At 38.9% G+C, this 22,618-nt stretch overlaps 1 protein-coding gene across 2 annotated transcripts in view; it reads right to left on the bottom strand.

The window, feature by feature from the left end:
- Positions 1–245: 245 nt before the first annotated feature.
- The window catches only part of dip2cb (disco-interacting protein 2 homolog Cb), a 51,935-nt gene continuing 29,562 nt past the window's right edge, over positions 246–22,618 (bottom strand). For both annotated transcript variants that reach the window (XM_034314850.2, XM_053227724.1), the window contains exons 17-38: positions 22,397–22,516; positions 22,104–22,218; positions 20,684–20,823; positions 20,451–20,587; positions 19,766–19,974; positions 17,854–17,968; positions 17,459–17,660; positions 14,828–14,925; positions 12,336–12,416; positions 12,061–12,184; positions 11,165–11,286; positions 10,091–10,202; positions 9,896–10,005; positions 8,124–8,254; positions 7,039–7,207; positions 6,614–6,784; positions 5,878–5,939; positions 5,648–5,705; positions 5,477–5,551; positions 5,165–5,339; positions 2,195–2,318; positions 246–1,967 (exon numbers count right to left, since the gene is read on the bottom strand). In XM_034314850.2, the coding sequence (XP_034170741.2) occupies positions 1,715–1,967; positions 2,195–2,318; positions 5,165–5,339; positions 5,477–5,551; positions 5,648–5,705; positions 5,878–5,939; positions 6,614–6,784; positions 7,039–7,207; positions 8,124–8,254; positions 9,896–10,005; positions 10,091–10,202; positions 11,165–11,286; positions 12,061–12,184; positions 12,336–12,416; positions 14,828–14,925; positions 17,459–17,660; positions 17,854–17,968; positions 19,766–19,974; positions 20,451–20,587; positions 20,684–20,823; positions 22,104–22,218; positions 22,397–22,516 (2,903 nt within the window). In that variant the 3' untranslated portion in view covers positions 246–1,714. The remainder of the gene's footprint in view (positions 1,968–2,194; positions 2,319–5,164; positions 5,340–5,476; positions 5,552–5,647; positions 5,706–5,877; positions 5,940–6,613; positions 6,785–7,038; positions 7,208–8,123; positions 8,255–9,895; positions 10,006–10,090; positions 10,203–11,164; positions 11,287–12,060; positions 12,185–12,335; positions 12,417–14,827; positions 14,926–17,458; positions 17,661–17,853; positions 17,969–19,765; positions 19,975–20,450; positions 20,588–20,683; positions 20,824–22,103; positions 22,219–22,396; positions 22,517–22,618) is intronic.

The raw sequence follows: 22,618 nt of genomic DNA, 5'->3' as shown, positions 1-22,618 counted from the left end.
AGACTGTACCTCAGCACTAAATCCATCCATGATTCTTTATGAAACACTGAATTTGAGTGGAACAGAACTCTCTCATTCTCAAGATCGTATGTATGTATGTAAGTGGTATAATGACTTAATAATACTTTACTTACTCAAACACCTACCTACTTTAAGCAATTCTAAAAGTAATGAAATGAAACGTCTGTTAGTGAATGAGATTTAAATAAATTTGAACAGAGGAAGTCATGACAGAAAGAAACCAGTTTTCATGCTTTTACTGAATAATAGAAAATATTTTATTGACATTTTAAAAGACATCTTTTTTGCTTTTACCATAATGACAGAACCCACAGCTCATAGTCCTGCAGGAAATGTAAGACACAAGGAAAAATAAAAACTAACCAGGATTTACACACACAGTGATCTCCACCTCTCTGAATGTTATTCCTTCCCTCGGTCAATATTTTTTGTGGAGTCCTTCCTTTTTCCACCCTAGCTACATACAATAACAGAGAGGAAGCAGTGCTTTATGTCATCTTCATAAACACAAGCTATACAGAATATATACATGTATGTATCTGCGTGTTAGATATTATTCACACAAGATGGCAAAAATGAAAATACATTAGACAAAAAATAAAAAAGATCAAATGAAAAATAACTTATGCTATTGCATAAAATAAAGGGATGACGAACAGAACAACCTGTGCACAAATCACATTTTAAACATATTAAAGAAAATAGGTAATTTAAAATGTTTCATTTGATATGTCTTTGTATAAAACGGCTACTTTTGCAACACCAAATATTAAAAAAAGAAAGAAAGCCTTCAGATAATATGAGCGGTATGTCAGACTTGACAGTAAATATCTTATAAAATTCCCTGACTTGAAAATATTGCAGGATAAACAAAATGAAGCAACACTAGCAAAACAATGAATTGCACATGAACAAAACACAAACACCAAAGAAAATTTAAGATACGTCTCCAAGTCCCTTATATACACAGGCACCATGGCCCATATATGGGTGAGTGCTTGATTATGTATGCCATTTGATTATGCATGTAGCAATGTAAACCTGTCTATTGCATCAGCACACTTCCTGATCATGGGCTCTGTAACCTCTAGCAAAAAGAAGAGAATTGGTCTTGTTGGCTAATTAGAAAACATGATTTGGCTGATAACCATCATTTGGAAAGATACACTTTTGGATTGGCTTCACTGGCAACGCATACTTTCCATTGTGTCCTTCAGTGTGAAACCGCTGTATTAATCTTGCATGCAGTTAAAAAAAAAAAAAAAAAAAATGCATATTCTCCTGTGTTTATGGAGAGGCAAAAAGTGCAACCTGCTTGACTACAGACTGATGACAGGTGACCTACTCATTATGTGTGCGTGCGTGTGTGTGTGTGTGTATAGATGTTACAGTTCTTTACTTTAGAGATCCCACTGTTTAAAATGATCTGCATTCTATTAGCTAGTGCTTTCAGCTTCCAAAAGTAATTGAATAGGCTTGTGTTTCTACATATTTGAAGCCATTTATATGGGGTTGAATGCAAATATGTGAAATGTGTTGGAGAAAGTGCATGTTTCTGTCAGTGGGTTTCCATATTAAGGTTAAACGTGCATTCTTTTGCATTTTCTAGGCCATGTCTATGCACCCAGCTGTGAGTGCGTGTCTTTTTACATTTTTAAGTGGAAGTGTTTGAGTATGTTTGAGCTTCTCTTTTCTACATGTTGTAGGCAACATATATGGGGTCAAGCTGGTCGGCGAGAAAGCCGTCTCTCAGGTGCATGCGCTGCTTCTCTCCACGCGAGTTGATGGGAATAACGCCGGTATCCACGACAACCACCACACCCACGATGAGGTAATGCTCCTCCAGAACTACGTTGGTTACCATGGGAACCAGGTCCAGGGCCTCCTGCTCTGAACCATCCAGCTCGACCACCACAACCAAGAGCTTAGTCCAGGTGAACACAGCACTGACACACACAATCAGAGAGATCAAGATCAAAACACGCACACACACGAGCGCGCACACGCAACGAGAAAGATCAAAACTATTCTGTTTCTGCATCATGCTTTCATGTTTGAATGTTTAATACTCCTGCTTCTCTATTAGTGTATAGTGTACATTAGTGTATTAGTGCTTATTTGTAATGTGTAATTATGTGTGAATAATAGTGTGTATATGCATGCATGTACTCACCATTCTGTAATGCTCTTGTGGGTTCGGATGATGGAAGTCTCAATGTCAATGGGGTGGTACTGCATCCCTCTCAGCTCCATCGCCTCATCCAACGCTCCCACTACATACAGAGCATCGTGCCTCTCTACAAGAAAACACACTTCTATGTACTCACACACGCTATCATACAAATGTGCACAAATACAATGATTAGGGGTGTGTACAGGTTTTCCAACACCCAGTTAACCATTTCATATGCCAGAATTTGAATACTGAAATCATTATTTGGATATTCATTATCCTTAGGTCCAAATGAACTCAGTGACTATTAAAAATTGAAAAAGAAAAGCTGCATCTGGCGATATTTCGATGCAGAAAGCAGCACTTGCTCACGGGCCAAAAGAGAGATAATACAGTCTGCTACAGAATTATTGGCACCTTGGGTAAAGATGGCTTTAAAAAAGGCTGTGAAAATCTAATGTCTAACTCTAAAAGGCTAATCTAATCTAATGTACAAAATCTCTCCTGATTCTCTAGGATCCAAGGTCCTCTCTTGTGGACTCTCCTCGTCAGCTCAAGGCCAGCAGACAGGGATGGCCATGTCAAACGGTTGATTCTGTGGTAATTTAACCATTTTTTTGTGTGGATTTGGATGCATGTTTTAGATTGTTTGAGATTCCTGCTGGAATAACCAATCAGGACTCAGTTGTAGCTTCTTGGCAGAAGCAGACATATTTTACCAGCTGGATTCCAGTCGGTGTGCTTTCAGTCATTTTACACTATGTTTCCTGAGGCAATTAACCAACATGAACACAATAAGCGATTACGAGAAGTTAAAAAAAAAAAGTCTTCTTTAAGGAATCAAACAAATGGCACAATGCAACAAAGCAAAAATGACAATTTGACTGACAATGCAACTGAAAACTGTTTGCTCCTACTGACTGGCAGTCTAATTTTGATACTACTTCCTGCCTGCCTACAGGTGTAATCTATGTGCAGTGACCAATCTGCAACACTAGGGGCAACACGTTCAGGCAAGTACAGATAACAGGTAAATAGTTCTATGGATAAACACGTAAGTGATCACTTAAGTAAATGTATGAATTCTATGAACTTATTCTAACTTATAATAATAAATGCAACAATATTACTATAATGAAATAAAATTATTTAAGATGACTTCAACAAATATTTTCTCTTGGATTCTCAAATGAGTCAAGAATGCCAGGCATCCTAACAAGGTTCTAAAGACCTCTGGAGGAAAAACTGCCTCCACTACACTTCATGTGGATTAGGTTCTTTTATGTATAACTATCCTCCTTTTTAGTGCCAAAAAGCTCTATTTTCGGTCATAGTGACAAGAGAACAAGTTCCAGTCCAACTTCCACTAGCATCTAGTGAACTCTAGGCACTTGTCTGTGGTTAAATGAAAGAAAGACTTTCTTTTGGCACCATCTTCCTTTCTTAATTTCTTAATTATTGCCCTAATATTGCATATGGGTATTTCAGGTGTGAAGCTATTTTTTTTTTATAGCCTTTACCTGAATTATGAACGTTAATACACTTTTGTGACATTTGTGAGTGTCAGTTGGTTTTGTTAAAAAAAAAAAAAAAATTAAAAATAAATAAATTAATTAATTAAAAAGGCATTTTTCATTTTGTAATATATTTCTCTCATATTTTGAATGTGAGATTTAGATAATTTACCAAAGGTGCCAATAATTCTGGAGCCAACTCTACATTTCCAGTAATGTTCAACTCCATCTCAAATTTCAATAGACACAAATCAGTAAATATAGCATGCAAACATCTGATCATGACATTATTATAAACATTATGGCAGTTAGAACTGTCACAAAGTTTGACAGTTGAATTTTAACCAGTGCCAAAGCACGCTGATCTGACATTCTGCGTGTTTAATGTTCTGTTCATTATTTATCTGTCAAACACATTTTTAATCTGTCAAACAGAAACACACGTGTCACAATTATGTACACAGATGCTACCCTGCCAACCGCCACCACAGCCCTGCATGCCCTTAGAACAAAACGATGAAGACCAAGAAATCTTATATAGGGCAGCAAGCTACAGTAACCCCACCTCTGACACCCATAAAGAATATTTTAAATGAATGCAAACAGGATATTATAGCCTAAGTCCTAGCTGCCTCTGCCAGGAGGCCAGACTCAGCCACAGCCTTCCTAATCAACACAGAAATGGACAAAGTAACTCAAATTGTTTACAATGACCATCTCAGTCGCCAGATTTGAACCCTAATGAAAACCTGTGGTTTGAATTGAAGAGTCAAGTCCACAAGCACAAAACTGCAAATATAAAAGAGTTCTGTATGCTCGGTATTGAGGAGTGTCTTCAGTCTTGTTAGACATTACAGGAAGAGTCTCAGTGTTATTCTCTCCAGGTGTCACAGATTATGAATTGTAAGGGTGCAGATCATTTTGAAACCAGTGTACTATATAAACATGTTTATATAATTCTATACCATGTCCCTGTATGTTTGAGTTCAAAATATCAATTGCATATATTTTTATATAAATTTTTGCTTGTTTTCATTAAAGGTGTCAATAATTTTGGAAGGCACTGAAAAAGCGTTCGCCCCATGGTCGCGGGAGATCTTGAGTTCGAGCCCATGGCTCGAAGTCAAGACAGCAAATTTGGCCGTGCTCCTGGGATGGAGGGACAGCATGCGCTCTCTTCCCCATCAGTCACAGGAACATTACCCAATCGTGAGTGTCAATGAACTCATGTATACAGAACAGGGGGTACAGCACTTCCTCCAAGCTGCTCTGTGACGCAAATAAGGTGCCGAGGTTGGTTTTAGGTGCCTTGGAGGAAGCAAGTGTTTGGCCTATATTAATAATAATAATAATAGAAATACATTTTTTCCCAATTAAAAACATGGGGGATGAAAATTTTGCACTCAACTACAGACACCCACACACAGTAAAGATGTATCACAACATATACACTCACCTCCACTGGCGTCAGTGAGTTCTGTCCTGCGGAGGAAGCCGAGGTAGCCGGTTCTAGCCCAGACAGTTTGTGTGTCTCCAAAACTGAGTCTGGCACTAAAATGATCTAAGCGAACATTCTCCTCCCCGAATACTGAGAAATATCCACTAGCATTCTGACTGCTGTGAACCCATATCTGCAGCGCACACACAAACACACACAATATTTTCCATATGCTCATCATACACACTTATACATCTATATTTACAGATTGTCAGTCACAGAATAATCAAATCTATTATTTGTTCCACGATGGCCTTTGATTGGTCTAACCTCTCCTAAATGAGAATCTCCGATTGGCCCCTTTGTCTCTGGATTGGCGATGATGATGCGGACACCTGGTAAGATCTGCATATCAAAGCAATAGAGTTTGTATTTATTTATCAAATACAAGTATTTTGTTCAAATAACCTTTCAAAAACGGCTACATATTTGATTTCTCACCTTGCCAGACTCCATGAGAGGCAAACTATGTGGAGACCCTTTTTCCACCAAGCGTACTCTACATCACACACAATAATAGCACTGATTAAAAAACAAACTCTAATTACAGAAAATTCTCCCAGTCTATAAAAAAAAAAAGACATCTTTTATGTTGAGATTGGGAAGAGAGTGAGTGTCTATATGGAAGACTTCATGAGGCTGTATGTGAACTGTCCATATGGATGTGCTACCTGTCATGTCTGAGTGCTCTCATGTCCACATAGACCGTAGTGGGGTCTGGTCCAGAGGTTCCCTACACACACACAAGCCACTTCAGAGTTTTCCCACATGTATTTTCATGATTGCTCACCTCATTATATGAATAAAACCATGTTCTTGTTCAGTAGCTAAATTGTTTAACCATGTTAAATCCATGTGCTACCATTTGAATGAAATATCAATAACTGAAAATGAAGCAAATACTGCATGAACAGGACATACAGATATACGCTATATAACCAAATGTATGTGGATACCTGACCATCATACTCTTATGTGCTTTTTGAACATCCTATTCCTGAATTAGTCCCCCGTTTACTGTTATAATAACCTCCACTCTTCTGGGAAGGCTTTCCACTAGATTTTGGAGTGTAACGGTTGGGATTTGTGCTCATTCAGCCACAAGAGTATTAGTCCCAGTGAAGGGAAATTGTAATGCTACAGCATACAAAGACATTCTAGACTTTGTGGCCAGTTTGGGGAAAACCCACATACAAATGTGATGGTCAGGTGTCCACAAACTTTTTACATCTCACACAAGGATTCCTCAAGGTTACCAATTTATTTGGCTTCATACAGTCAATGTATTCATTATATGCAATATATTCTCAATAACTGCAAATCCATTAAAGTAAGGAAGTTGTATTCGATTTTGATAAATGAAATTAAAACAGTCCACTTGTGTGTGCTGATTGAGATGTAACTGACCTGCAGACACACAGCAAGGTTCACCCTGCAGCCAAAGGAAGTACTGACAGCACGAGGGTGAAGCCCAACATCTTTAAAAAGCTTAGAGAAGGACTGAGTCAGAGCGATGCGAGGCCTCTCCTCTGCCACCACCACACATGTGCGTACACGGGATAGATCCAGTCCTCGTGCCTGACAGCCAGATAAAACCACAGGAAGAGAAAGAGTTACAGGGGAAACACAAGAGATACATCTGACTGACAAAAAGTAGGTACTGTAATTAGAAGTGGTGTTTATATGTGCATGTCCAACATTCATCTGTGAAGACTGGAGGAGTGTATATTTGTGCATGTGTCGACCTGTCAGTGGAAGTATACACGTGAGTCTTGCTTTTGTATAAGGGAGTATGTGTGACTGACAGACTGTGTGTGCATGTGTGTACAAACCTTGAGCGAGTTAGTGAGCGTGCCGAGGGTCTTGGTACAGAGCTCCATGACTGAGTAAGAACAGAAAGTGTCTCTCACTTTAAACTGGCTGACGGAGAGCAACCATAGGGCTGGGTTTACCTCTAACTCTGCTGGAGGGATCAGTATGGATTGGTGCCCTGCATACACACTGCACACACAGATTACACACATTACATTAATCAAACGTAATATGAACATAATAATAACCGCTTTAAGCCCTATTCAGGATTAGTTTTATATGAGGAGGTGGAATAATGCAATTATTACTGATGTATCTCTTGTCAGAAACCTTTTTTACTACTATAAAATGACCAGCAGAAATTACCCCAGGTGTATATATATATCTGTCTGTACTGATATTTTGGTAAAGATTCCTATCATATTCTGTGGGAAAAAGGAGGTTTTGCTTTTTTCAGACCATCACACTGCCTCCGCCTGTTGCCTTCTTCCCATAGTGCATCCTGGTGCCATCTCTTCCCCAGGTAAGCACCCGGCCGTCCACATGATGTAGACCAAAATGTGATTCATCAGACCAGGCCACCTTCTTCCTTTGCTCCATGGTCCAGTTCTGATGCTCACGTGCCCATTGTAGGTGCTTTCAGAGGTGGACAGGGGTCAGCATGGGCACTCTGACCGGTCTCCGGCTATGCAGCTCCATAGGCAGCAAGCTGTGTGTTCTGACACCTTTCTATCATAGACAGCATTAACTTTTTCATCAATTTGTGCTACAGTAGCTCTTCTGTGGGATCCAACCAGAAGGGCTAGCCTTCACTCCCCATGTCCAAGCCTGGGGCGCCCATGACCCTGTCGCCAGTTCAACCGGATATCCTTCCTTTGACCACTTTTGGTAGGTACTAACCACTGCATACCGGGAACACCCCACAAGACCTGTTGTTCTGGAGATGCTCTGACACAGTCGTCTAGCCATCACTATTTGGCCCTTGTCAGAGTTGCTGGATCCTTACACTTGCCCATTTTTCCTGCTTCTAACACTGACAACTGTATCTTTTCACTTCTCTTATGTGTTTTAGGACTTGCTCCCTAATATATAAAGTGTTTTGTACCTGCAGAGGCACCAGATGACAAAGCCCAGTCCACAGTAGGGATCCAAACACACAGCTACTTCCCGGGATGGATATAGCTCACACTGCAACTTTATAGAGCGACATAAAGCACTGGTAGCACTGTGAGACATCTGTGGGGTGAAGGAACAGAGACAGTGACAGAATGTCATCATCGTCATCCTCACCACCACCACCACCACCAGAAAATGATCAATCAAGCTATATTGACTGCCTTTTATTTTGACTCTGTAGTAACACACATTGGATTTAAAATGTATCAGTGAGGTGCAGAATCTAATTACATTTTATTACATAATCCAGTCATTCCAAGGGGTCATCAGGGATTGGGAAAAAAACACACATTATTATTACTTGATTACAAATCCTTTCCAATTTATAATGCCCACATTCTGTGAGCTATAGACATAACCAGACACTCTGTATTCTGATGTTCTTCCTGACATTTTCAGTTCTTAATTAAGTCTTCTGTGAAATGTATATGAATGTATATCTGGCAATTCAGATATTCAGTCAATTCTAGATTATTTTCTACTTCTGACCCTGATAAAAGTGTGTTTAGCAGTGCTCAGAAGAGTCCTGCTACAAAAGGAAGTTCACTCCAGTAGGTCAGGGGTTATGGTTGGAGGTCAAAATCCAGTTTCATATGCATAATCTACATGTTCTACAGGTGATGTGATATGTTTTTCATCAGGGCAGATCTTTTCCTCTACGCTTCCCTCTTTCTATAATCCTGGTGCAGTGTCATCTTCTCTTTCACATTCATTCTATAGTATGGTTCATTATATATTACAGTGAAAAAGTGATCCTCACTGAATCGACCCAAGTGCAGGCAGCATTTTTCTGTAGATGCGAGCTGCTAAACTGACCCATGAGGCACAAACTGAGCCAAAGGACAGAGCTGTAGCACTGCAGAAATGCCAAGCTCCCTACATATTCAGACCGACAAAAAAGAAAAGAAAAATGTAAATGTAAAATAATCGGTGGATAGACAAAATGGTTTAAACTAGTTTTTATAAAATGATCTAGTAATTTACTGAGCGCTGGCTGTGTTCTCCATGCTTGAATGATTTTGGTGATTTCTATGGCAACTTTGTAAAGCTTTCTTTACCTTTTTCCATTATTGTATTTCTGAGTTTCACGAGTACATTTTCAGCACTACACACCTCTCAGCTAATGTTTTTTGGTTTTGTGAATCTAAACCAAACCAAATAACCAACAAACAAAAAGCATCACTTTCGCTGACTCAGGCTCTCCAATGTACTGGTAGGTGTGAAAGCACCCTCAGAACATTGTCTTGAATACATCCTGGATACTACTGTTGAACTCACAGGTCTTTTGATATTGCCAGACTAAGGAAATTTTACATCAGTTTACTCTGACAATATTTTTATCTTCTTTGTGCCTCATGTTTTGCTGCACATGATCTAATGCCATGATACACAGAAACAAACACCTACATAATACTCATATGAGAGGACAAAAGTATAAAAGAGTGGCAGTTCCTACATGAAAGGCCAAATTCCACATGAAGTCAGATGTACATACTCTTCAATAATTGCAGACTTCATTTCAAATCCAATGTGCTTTTGTACAGATTCAGAACACTGATATGGTCTAGTTATGTCCACAGTCATCTGTTCAAAAAATACAAGCAGGAGTTTTGGGTACCTTCATCTCAGCACATTTTGTGATTGTGTGAGAGAGTGTATACTTTCACATTAGTGAGTGTGTGTGTGTGTGTGTGTGAGTACCTTTACTCCAGCAAGCATGCCAGTGGTGGACACACTGAAGTCTAAGTAGGCCAAAGACTCTGGATCACATGGCTTATAGAGCAGAGGAGACCGTCTCTTTGGCAGGTCGTCTTAAGCACACACACAAATATAAATAAACAAGAAAAGTTCTCACTAGTCTAATTGCTTTAGTTCCTTTTCTCACACAACCCTCACCTGTGTCGAGGACAGGTGGCCATGATCGGAGGTCCACCACTGCTGATGCCTCTTTAGACTTCAGAAGTTTACTGATCACCTGTGTGGTCATAACACACCCCGAACGACTCACCTGCACACACACAATTGTGGTTAAGTGTCCACCATTATGTAAAACGCAACCATTGTTACAGTCAGTGTGTTTGCTATACCTCGAATGTGTGTGACGTTGGCTTTCATGGCATTTGAGCCATATAAAAAATTGGACTAATGCAGGCTCATTGTTATAGTCATCTAAACTTTAAAGCCTTTTCAAGGCAACATTATATCACTTACAGCAGGGGTATTCAACAAAATTTGACTGAACTAACATGACTGAAAGTTACCTTTCAATGTTTACCCATTTATGCACCGACATTTCAAGTTATCTCTAGAAAAATCTATGACAGTCTGTGAAAACTAATGTTTTTAGCGCTGTAGCTAGTCTCTGATCAGATGAGCTTCCTTCAGTTAAATAATTTACATAAATGCATGTGATTGGAGCAACAGAAGTTCTGCTACAGAAGCTGCTCTGGTTTAAAGTCGCTGAATTTGTTGTATACACATTATGATTTTTTAAATAATACCACACATTATTATTATTATTTTAAAAAATAATAATACACATTATTATTATTATTTTTTATTGTTAAGTCTTACTATTTAAATGGTTTCTGTTCTTAAGTAAGATATGTATGTATGTATGTATGTATGCACTTATGTACCAAGCGCACCTTAAAAAACCACAATAAATTCCTTGTGTGTCTGCGCACACACTTGGCGAATAAAGCTAATTCTGATTCTGATTCTGAATACTGATTCTGAACTATGGCCAATTTGTTTTTTTCCATATGTTGACCAAGTACTTGGTATTTTCCGCTGAAATATTGAAACCTGGACCTCTGTCCCGCAGTTGAGGACTCCTGACATAGACCTAATGCTGACTGTGTAATCCTCACTGCACAAGGTGTACCCATTCTGTAATTCTGTAAAATTATACAAACTGTAAGTATTGATTTCTTGTTCCAGGATATGGATATGTGTTTGTGTATTTACCTCTACAATCATTTTGACAGTTGGCAGAGTTGTAGAGATGTTTTGGGGATGAGGTGGCCTGACTGTGATAGGGATACAGCCAGCATACAAACAACCGTAGAAGGCAGCAATCAGATCTAAACCTGTGACACACAAACACACATCCATGCATACATAGTTACATTAGGGTCCAAAGGTCTGAGACCACATTGAAAATCTGGGATTTTTTTAAAATAGGAAATAAGCAGAAGATATTAGTCATTTTTAAATATTTAAAACAAAGAAAGTAAATGTTCAATATCTTGAATATTTAATATTCAAGATTCTGCAATATTTCTAGGTCCCTATTTAAGCAAAACCTATTTAAATATTTAAGATTTTGACCAGGTTAACTGCTTTGTACAAAAGGTCAGATTGTCCTCATGCCTAATCTCTTCTATTGAAATTATGTGTTCAGACGACACTCTGATGGATTTCATCTTAAAAGGATCATAAGGTTTTGCACAAACTTGTGGAGTCCATGCCAGCTCAAGTGCAAAAGGGACAAACCTGGTGGGTACAATAATGCAAACCATTTCAAAGTATATTCTACTTTTCACTCAAGTTGTTGTCAGTAATATAAAGAAAAGAATATATAATATTAGAAATGAATGCAAAGAAGCATTTTCACTAGAGGTTCCGGCCTTTTGGACCCCACTGTATATATATATATATATATATATATATATATATATATATATATACACACACACACACACATTAGATTGAATAATTATGTTATAATCTACGTTCAGTTAGACATGGTTGTCCTTATTTGACTGCTGCTATGATGTTTACAATTTATACTCTTCCACTTTTGACTAACATATGAATGAGTAAAGTACAAAAAGAAATTAAAAAGGTAAATGTGGAGTTACCTGGTGGGTACACTAATGCTACATGATCTCCCTCTCGCAGTTGCCCTTTCTCAAACAGCAGTGCAGCAATCTTCTCTGCTCTTTTATGGAGCTGTAGACATGTTAGAGAACTCCCCACTGCCCCCTACAACACAAACACACAATTTAATATAAAGTCGGAGAAATGACTAGGGTTTATGTTTATGTTTATGCTACGCTATGAGTGCCACCAAAGCAAGCACACAAAAACCAGTTTACAGTGTGAAGTGATGTGTGTGCGTGTGTGTGTGTATTACCCTTGAGTTAATGAGCGTGTAAAGTATGTGGTCAGGTGTAGTTTGAGCTCTCCACTGCAACACCTCAGGCAGGAAAAGGAACTGGATCACACAAAACAGGAAACAAAAGATGAAAGTTTCTAAGTGTCTAAAAAGTGTTCTTATAAGAACGTCAGCCTTTTGCATTGCTGTATGTCAACTACACAGCCTGAATTATCTGTAACAAATAACTAAAATGTCATATATATGTATACATACACACATTCACCATCCACTTTATTAGGAACTCCTGCACATTCATGCAGTTATCTAATCAGCCAATCATGTGGCAGAAGCATAATGCAAAAAAAACCAAAACAAAAAAAACAATCAGGCAGGTACAAGAGCTTCAGTTAATGTTCACATCAAACATCAGAATGAAGAAAAAGTGTGAGCTCTGTGGCTTTAACTGTGGCTAGTTTGAGTGTTTCAGAAACTGCTGATCTGGGAATTTCACACACAACAGTCTCTGGAGTTCACACAGAATGGTGTGAAAAACAAAAAGCATTGAGCGAGCGACAGTTCTGTACGTGGAAACGCCTTGCTGATAAGAGAAGTCAGAGGAAACTGGCCAGATTGGTTCGAGCTGTCAGGAAAGATATAGTAACTCAAGTAATCGCTCTTTCTTCATTCTGATGATCACACTTTTCCTTCATTCTGATGTTTGTTGTTGTGAACATTAACATTGTGCTGCTGCCACATGATTAGCAGATTAAATAACTGCATGTTAAGCAGATTAAATAACTGCAATGTGCAGGTGTACAGGTGTTCCTAATAAAGTGGGAAATACTATACTGTGCAGAAGTCTTGGGCACGTTTAAAGAAAAAAAACAATAAATCAATTCAAACATTAATGAAATAAAAAGTTTCTAAGTATCAAAATAATGAATATAAAGTAGTAAACTGTAAAACAACCAACTAAAAAATGTAACAAAAAACAACTTGGAAAAGTTTTTTTCTCTCTTCTACTGTCAGATTTTGGCTGAATGTGAATCACTAACTGCTTACCAGTCGATCAGCTGCACGATATAATAACGCAAAATTGTGACGTACACTCACCAGCCACTTTGTTAGGAACACATACTAATACTGAGAAGGACCCCATAGCTCTCAAAATAGCCTGAGTTCTTTGTGGTATGGATTCCACATGGTGTTAGAAATTCCTTTGAAATTCTGGTCCACATTGATTCACATGATCGCATCACACAATTGCTGCAGATTTGTCATGCTGTGAATTTCCCAGTCTATCACATCTCAAAGCTCTACTGGATTCAGATTCTGGTGACTGGGGAGGATACTGAAGTAACTCACAGTCATATTCATGGAACCAGATTGAGACGACTTGTGCTTTGTGCTATGGAGTATTATAATGCCAGGAAATAGTTTTTATAAGATAAAGCTAAATTGTTGCCATAAAAGGATGCATATGGTCAGCAAAAATACTCAGACAGGCTGTGGCATGGCAAGGCCAAACAAGGCTCGATTGGTTTTAAAGGGCCCAGTGTGTGTCAAGACAACATGCCCACACCATTACACTACCACCACCAGCCTGAACTGTTAAAACAAGGCAGATTGGGTCAATGGATTCCTGCTGTTGATGCCAAATTCTCACCCTACCACCTGCATGTCACAGCAGAAATCCAGATTCATCAGACCAGGCAAGGCTTTTCCAATCTTCAGCTGTCCAGTTTTGTTGAGCCTGTGCCCACTGTAGCCACAGTTAATTGTTCTTTGCTGACAGAAGTGGAACCCGATAGAGTTTTCTGCTGTTGTAGCTCATCTGGACTCAAGGTTTTAATGTATTGTGTGTTCTCAGATGCTTTTCTGCTCACCATGGTTATAAAAAGTGGTTATTTGAGTTACCATAGCATTACTGTCAGTGCAAAACAGTCTGGCCATTCCTCTCTGACCTCCTTCATCAACAAGGCGTTTCCACCTGCAGAACTGCTGCTTATTGGATATTTTTGTGTTTTTTTTGCAGCATTCTGTGTGAACTCTAGAGATTATTTTGTGTGAAAATGCCAGGAGATCTAAAATACTCCAAAAAAAATAAAAATAAATAAAAGCCAGTCTGGCACCAGTAATCATGATCAAGTAATTGAGATCACAATGTTTCCCCTTTCTGATGTTTGACATTAACTGAAGCTGCACTGCTGCCACATGATTGGCCATTTGGAAAATTGCATGAGGGAGCAGGTGGACAGGTATTCCTAATAAAATGGCCGTGTATATTTGACTATTTGATATTCATATTTGACATGCTCATTTTTAGCAAGACTTATCTGTATCTTTATACACCACAAAGAATGGTTTCTTTAATTTTTTTCTTTGAATTCCATTATAATTATTTATTGTAATTAAGAATTACACTAGAATCTGGGATTTACCCAACATCTTTCAGCAATTCAATCCTACTAGAAAATTCAAGCACATTAATACAAATTCAGACACAGACATGTGCATGCATTACAAACCTGATCATTGTCTTCCTGACTGAGGTCTCGCCCGCTGGCCTGCGCCATCCGCTTTCCTGCCACCAGGTTCCCCACCATAACAGAGGCAGGGCCAACCTCTGCAACACACAGACACACACACACACACACACACACACACACACACACACAAGTGCATCATAATCCTCTTCTATACTACTTTTTAATCGACAAGGTGCTGGCACTGGTTCAGGGAACCAACATTCATCTGCCAGTTTAAGGCCTAATATGACACCACATATAAGTTTGAAAATGCCATTTTTACATTTATGTTTTGCCAACACCAGCATTTTCAGTGGTCAAAATGCTGTTTTAGTGTGGATAAACCCGGAAGTCGAATTGGAAGAAAACTAGGACTAGGCTTAAGAACCAAACCATTACATGATCAGATGTAGGAATTTACTAATATTTCACATATAAAATATGTAAAAATAATAACCAAACCAACCAATTTCCATGGACCTTCAAAACTAATTTTAACTTTTTTTTATTTTAAACATCAATTATGCACAGGATGACACATACTGTACATATTTTTTTATAGCAATGCAGTTATTTGTGCGTAGATGATACAACAGAGTTTTGGAAGCATTAAAAAACAGAGCTTGGCTGTAATGGTCATTAAAATGGTCCTTTGTCTCAGACCATTGATTCATCATTTCAGTATTAATTCTGCTATTTTAATAGTGCTTTTCACAGCCTACCACACTGTTCATGTCTTATTTTAATGCCAATACAAGTAAATAATTCCAGTTGGCCATATTGTTATCATGATAAAATTATGTTGCCCCCAAGCCTCTGAAATCACTTATACACAGAATGTTTTTAGACTGAACTGTGCAGAGCTGCTCAAGATTAGGCAGCTCCAAACATGACACTGGCACGCTGTCAGGAGAAAAATGCTATACACACACAGTGGATATAAAACGTCTACACACCCCTGTTAAAATGGTAGGATTTTTTGAAATAAATCAGATCTTTTCCCACCTTTAATGTGAAATTGCAAAGTATACAAATGAAGTGAAAAACAATCAAACTTTTTTTTTAGGGAAAAAAAAAAAATAGAAAACTAACAATAACCTAGTTGCATAAGTTTGCACACCCCTAAACTAATACTTTGTTGCAGCAACTTTTGAATTTCTTACACCACTCAGTCTATTTACATCTTAAATTGGCAATATTTTCCCACTCGTTCTTGCAAAATAATTCTAGATCCATAAAATTGTAAGGGCATCTCCTGTGTACAGCCCGCTTCAGGTCACCCCACTGGATTCCGGTCTGGGTTCCGGCTACGCCATTCAAAAACATTAATCTTCTTTTGGTTAAGCCATTCCTTTGTTGGTTTTGATGCATGCTTTGTGTCATTGTCGTACTGAAAGGTGAAATTCCTTTTCATATTTAGCTTACTAGCAGACACCTGAATGTTCTGCACTAAAATCGACTGGTATTTGTAGCTATTCATTATTCCCTCCACCTTAATAAAAGCCCCAGTTCTGGCTAAAGAAAAGCAGCCCTAAAGCATCATGCTGCCACCACCATGCTTCACTGTGGGTATGGTGTTCTTTTGGTGATTTTGGCTTTTTTTTCTTTGCACCAAACATACCTTTTGGAATTATGGAATTATTATATCCTTTGGAATTGGTCTCATCAGACCATACCACATTTTGCCACAAGGTTTAGGGTGATTTAGTTGAGCCTGGATGTTTTTTTGTGAGAAAGGGCTTCCGTCTAGTCACCCTACCCCACAGCCCAGACATGTGAAGAATATGATAGATTGTTGTCACTTGCAGAGAGGAATCAGTAATTGTCAGTTATTCCTGCAGCTCCTTAAATGTTGCCTTAGATCTCTTGGCAGCCTCCCTGGTAAGTGTTTATCTTGTCCTTCTGTAAATTTTGGAGGGACATCCTGTTCTTGCTAATGTCACCATGGTGGCCCATTTTTTTCCACTTCTTGGTGATGGTGTTCCTTGATATATCTAATGCTCTGGAAATTATTTAATACCCCTCTCCTGATACATATGTTTCAACAAGCGAGATACTGTGCATTGTAAGCTCTTTGCAGACCATGGCTTCATCAGTCAGATGAAACCAAGAAGATGTCAAGTAAATCCTACAGAAACAGCTGGTCTTTATTTGGGGTTAATCAGAATAATATAACTGATGACAGCTAATTACTTTTGAACATGAGATTGAATGTGATTGGTTCATTCTGAACAAAGCCACATCCGCAATTGTAAAAAGGTGTACACACTTGTATTGTTATTGTAGTGGTTTTATTTGTCCCTATAGTGTTTATGATTGTTTTTCACTTAATTTTTGTATGTTATAATTTCACATTGAGACTGGAAAATGTTCTGACATGATTAATCTTAGTTTCATTTTTTTACTTCATGAAAACCTGCCATTTTAACATGGGGTGTAGACTTTTTATATCCACTGTGTGTGTAAATTATATATATATATATATATATATATATATATATATATATATATATATATATATATATATATATACATATATATATATATATATATATATATATATATATATATATATATACACACACACACACACACACATACACACATACACACATACACAAAAATGTTTACCAGGTTGTTTCTGTCGGGGTTTGGGCAGATTGGTGACGCAGGAATGAGGGCACATGAGGACGTTGCAGGGGTGCAGCGCTCCGTCCTGGAACAGCTGCTTTGTCTCAGAAAGGTGGATTCCTCCAAGAGGAGTTTTGGGCAGGGTATTAGACGGAACCAGCGCCAGACAATACACACCAACCTGATGGATACTATCTATAGCCTAGACACACACACACAGATATATATAAATTATATTAAGAAGTTATATTAATTCTATTACATGAAAAAATGTTTTGGGCAAAGTAGAATGTCAAATTAGTTTGTTATTTAAAACAATAAGATCATGCATTAAGATAATACGCCTGAAAAACATATACTGGTGTACACCTAATTATAGAATGGCTCAAATGTACCTGTAGTACTCTGCTCATCCACTGAAAGCTCTCCTCTTCAGTAGAATCTGGTCTCTGCTCTGCCACCACCACGATCCTCTCGTCATGAAGCACAGTAATGGAGAACACGGCTATCCTACAGACGCACACAACCACACACATTACAGTACATAAAATCTGTACAACTTTTCATAATTTTCTAAAGTTATGGTATGTTTTACGATGTTACAGTGGTGTGACTGTTTTTCGTTAAGATCAGAATTTAAATCATATTAACAGGCAAGTTTCCAGACTCAGTGGTATATGTGATACTTGAGGTGAGCATAGCAATACACTTCTTTAAATACAAAAATAATCTAAACAGTAATAAACAGTAACAGTCAGGTCCGTAAGTATTTGGAGAGTGACACAATTTTCATAATTTTGCCTCTGTACACCACCACAATGGATTTGAAATGAAGCAACCAAGATGAAACTAAGTGTAGACATTCAGCTTTAATTCAAGGGGTTTAACAAAAGTCCATCCATTTTCACAGGCTCAAAAGTAATTGGACAATTGAGGGATAAGCAGCTTCATGGATAGGTGTGGCCTGTTTTCTCATTATTGACAAATTAAGGAGATAAAAGGTCTGAAGTTGATTCCAAGCATTGAATTTGCATTTGGTAGCTGTTCACAGTAACTCTCACTATGCGGTCCAAAGAGGTGTCGATGCAAGTGAAGGAGGCCTTCATTAGGCTGAAAAAACAACATAAATCTATAAGAGAGATAGCAAAAACCTTAGGTGTGGCCAAATCAACAGTTGGGTACATTCATAAAAAGAAAGAAAGCACTGGTGGGCTCAACAACATCGAAAGGCCTGGAAGACCACGGAAGACATCTAAAGTGGATGAATGCAAAATTCTTTCCTTGTTAAAAAAAAACTACTTCACATCATCTAGCCAAGTCAAGAACACTCTCAAGAACAGAAACACCAGATAAGACTTTGCAAAAAACCTCTTTTTTAAAAAAAAAAAAAAAAAAAAAAAAAAAAAAAAGCCTGACCAGTTCTGAGGCAATGATGGGAAGAGAAGAGTATGGAGAAGGAAAGGAAGGGCTCAGGATCCAAAGCATACCACATCATATGTTAAACATGGTGGAGGCGATGTTACAGCATGGCATGTATGGCTGCTAATGGAACTGAGTCACTGGTGATTATTGATGATGTGACTGCTGCTAGACGTTGCAGGATGAATTCTGAAGTGCGTATAGAGCTAAACTTTCTGTTCAGATTCAGTCAAATGCTGCAAAACTGATAGGATGGCGCCTCACAGTACAGATGGATAATGACCCAATATGTACCGTGAAAGAAGCCCAAGAGCTTCTTAAGGCAAAGATATTAAATGTTCTTAAATGTCTGATGCCCAAATTGGGCATGGTGTTCATTTACTTAAGACAAAACTGAAGGCAGAAAGACCCACAAACAAGCAGCAACTGAATGCAGCTGCAGTAAAGACCTGGCAAATCATCTCAAGGGAGGAACCCATGGCCATGGGTTCCAGTTCAGGCAGTCATTGATTGCAAAGGATTTGCATCCAAGTATTAAAAATAATCCTAATATTTATGATTGTGTTAGTTTGTCCAATTAGATTCAGCCTGTGAAAATGGAGGGACTATGTAAGAATTGGCTGCCTTTCCTAAACGGTTAATGCAATATTTTTGTTAAACCTGCTGAATTAAGGCTGAAATTCTAGACTCACATCTTGCTTCATTTCAAATCCACTGTGGTGGAGTACAAAGAGAAAATTATAAAAATTCTGTCACTGTCCAAATAGTTATGAACCTGACTGTAGCTGTATTCTGTATACTGTATCCGATAAACTGGAACAGAATTACAGAACCAACACTTTCATATTGTTTAATCTTTTAATCAACCCAAACAAAACACAAACACACCTTCCTCTGTACACAAACTTCATGGGTTCAACAGCAAGTGCAGTAGCAACGATGTCATCACTGTTATGTCTCCGGCCCCCAACTTGCATTAATCCGTCCAACTTTCCAGCAACAAAGATGGCTCCACCTGGGCCTACAAATCCCAAAAGCCCTGAGCGTACATACACACACTCACTCACTAACACACCACTGCTGGACACAGGGCACACCTACAACAGAGAGGGAGGAAGAGAAGGAAACACTTTAGCACATTTTTAAAATGTAAAAGTATTAAGTGGCATGTATCATGGCATTATTAATGAACAACATATGGCTAAAATGGCTGTGTGAATAAATCGTACTTTCTACATAACATTATTAAGAAGAATATTTTCTAAAGAAGTGTAATAATGCATCACAATCCACAAATCACTCTAAAGATTACTGAAAATATATAATGATGAAATTGTTAATAAAGGGTTAGGGTTAGGTTATTTGAAAAAGGACTTATAGAAAAGTACTTGATAATGTCCTCTAGTTACACAATACATATGTCAAATTAAAGAAGCGTATTTATTTAAATACTTACTGAAACCTGAAAACTGCTTCACTAAATTCACACACTATATCACACTTCATTAAAAAAAACTGTTTGTATTTATTGCCTTTGTTAAAGGCAATCAGAAAAGGGACTGAAGTTTCATACCTCAAAAGTGTTTTTGCTCATGCCTGTAAGCCCATAATAGGATGTTCCTGTGGCAATGGACGACACACAGATCTCTCCAATCTCATCTGTTTTACACAACTGGGGAACACCTTCCAACTTCACCACACATATCAGGGCTGAGACAGAGACAGACAGATTTTACCAAAAACAGTCCTTCCTGTTAACTGTATGATTTTGTGATCACTGTGATTTCTTATCCACACACTGCCTACCTCCTGGCATGGGAGAGCCAACATCCTGCAGTGTGAGGACAGACAGCTTTTCTCCGGTGTCCACCCGGATGACGCCGTGACTCAGTCCCATCATACTGAGGACTCCTCTGCCTACAGGCTTAGAGCTGCCGTCACACGGCCTGCAGGTCAATCGCACAACATACACTGATCAGCCATAACATCAAAACCACCTACCTAATACTGTGTAGGTCTCCTTTGTGCCACTAAAACAGCTCTGACCACAAGACCTCTGAAGGTGTGCTGTGGTATCTGGGACAAAGACGTTAGCAGCAGATCATTTAACTCCTGTAAGTTGTACGGTGGGGCCTCCATGGATCGGACTTGTTTGTCCAACACATCCCACGGATGCTCAATTGGATTGAGATCTGGGGAAGTGAACACCCTGAACTTTGTCATGTTCCTCGAACCATTCTTGAACAATTTTTGCAGTGTGGCGGGGCACATTTTCCTGCTGAAAGAGGTCGCTGCCATTAGGGAATACTGTTGCCATGAAGGGGTGTACTTGGTCTGCAACAATGTTTAGGTAGGTGATACGTGTCAAAGTAACATCCACATGAATGCCAGAACCCAAGCTCACACTTCCTCCCCCGGCTTGCCTTCTTCCCATAGTGCGTCCTGGTGCCATCTCTTCCCCAGGTAAATGATGCACACGCACCTGGCCGTCCACATGATGTAAAAGAAATTGTGATTCATCAGACCAGGCCACCTTCTTCCATTGCTCCATGGTCCAGTTCTGATGCTCACATGCCCATGTGTAGGCGCTTTCAGTGGTGGACGGGGTCAGCATGGGCACTCTGACCAGTCTGCAGCTACACAGCCCCATACGCAGCAAGCTGCAACGCGCTGTATGTTGACACTTTTCTGTCATAGCCAGCATTAACTTTTTCAGCAATTTGTGCTACAGTAGCTGTTCTGTGGGATCAGACTAGACAGGCTAGCCTACTCTCCCCACGCACATCAGTGAGCCTTGGGCGCCTATGATCCTGTCGTCGGTTGACCGGTTGTCCTACCATGGACCAGTTCTGGTAGGTACTAACCACTGCATAACAGGAATACTCCACAAGTTTTGGAGATGCTCTGACCCAGTCATCTAGCCATCACAATTTGGCCCTTGTCAAAGTCACTCAGTTCCTTACGCTTGCCCATTTTTCCTGCTTCCAACACTTCAACTTCGAGAACTTTCTGTTCACTTGCTGCCTAATATATCCCACCTCTTAACAGGTGCTACTGTTAGGAGATAATGTTATTCAGTTCACCTGTCAGTGGTTTTAGTGTTATGGCTGATAGATGTATACCACATATCACAACCGATGACCCATTTTCCCCACAGCCTCCAGCATAAACATAACACAGACGTCTTCTCACAGCTATAGTAGTATGCTGGAGAAAGTAGGTTTACCTTCTTACAGCTACAGTAAGAGCCTCTGGTGAGCTGGCACATGGACAGATGACCTCTGACCTCAACCCCAAACTCTGAAACACGTTCAGGAATGCATCACATGACGAGATCGACCCTGAGAACAAGACCCAAAAAAAAAAAAAAAAAACAAGAGGAAGAGTGAAAAAAAGGGACAGGGAGATGTATGTATGTTATGGATCAGTCTATTTAAGGGTATGAATGTTCCATGATGAGATATTTCTGAATTTACACTCCTCCCTAAAACACACACACACACATACACACACACTCACATGGATTAGCTCCGTCAGCAACCAGTAGCATACGGAGAGAGCTCAGGTTGATGTCACTCTGATCTCTGTGTGCTATCAGAGCCCAGTGAAGATCCCTACTCTTCACACACACCACTTTAGCTACACACACAATACGGTAAAAAGAGAAAGAAAACATCATTGATAATAAAATATCAGCACTGAAATAAAAAAAAAGTTGAATTCTGAATAGAGCCTAGAACA

This window comes from Pangasianodon hypophthalmus, chromosome 21, assembly GCF_027358585.1.
Source record: "Pangasianodon hypophthalmus isolate fPanHyp1 chromosome 21, fPanHyp1.pri, whole genome shotgun sequence".
Taxonomy (NCBI): Eukaryota; Metazoa; Chordata; class Actinopteri; order Siluriformes; family Pangasiidae; genus Pangasianodon; species Pangasianodon hypophthalmus.
The sequence above is the reverse complement of the archived record's forward strand: the minus strand, read 5'-3'. Positions and strand labels throughout refer to the sequence as shown.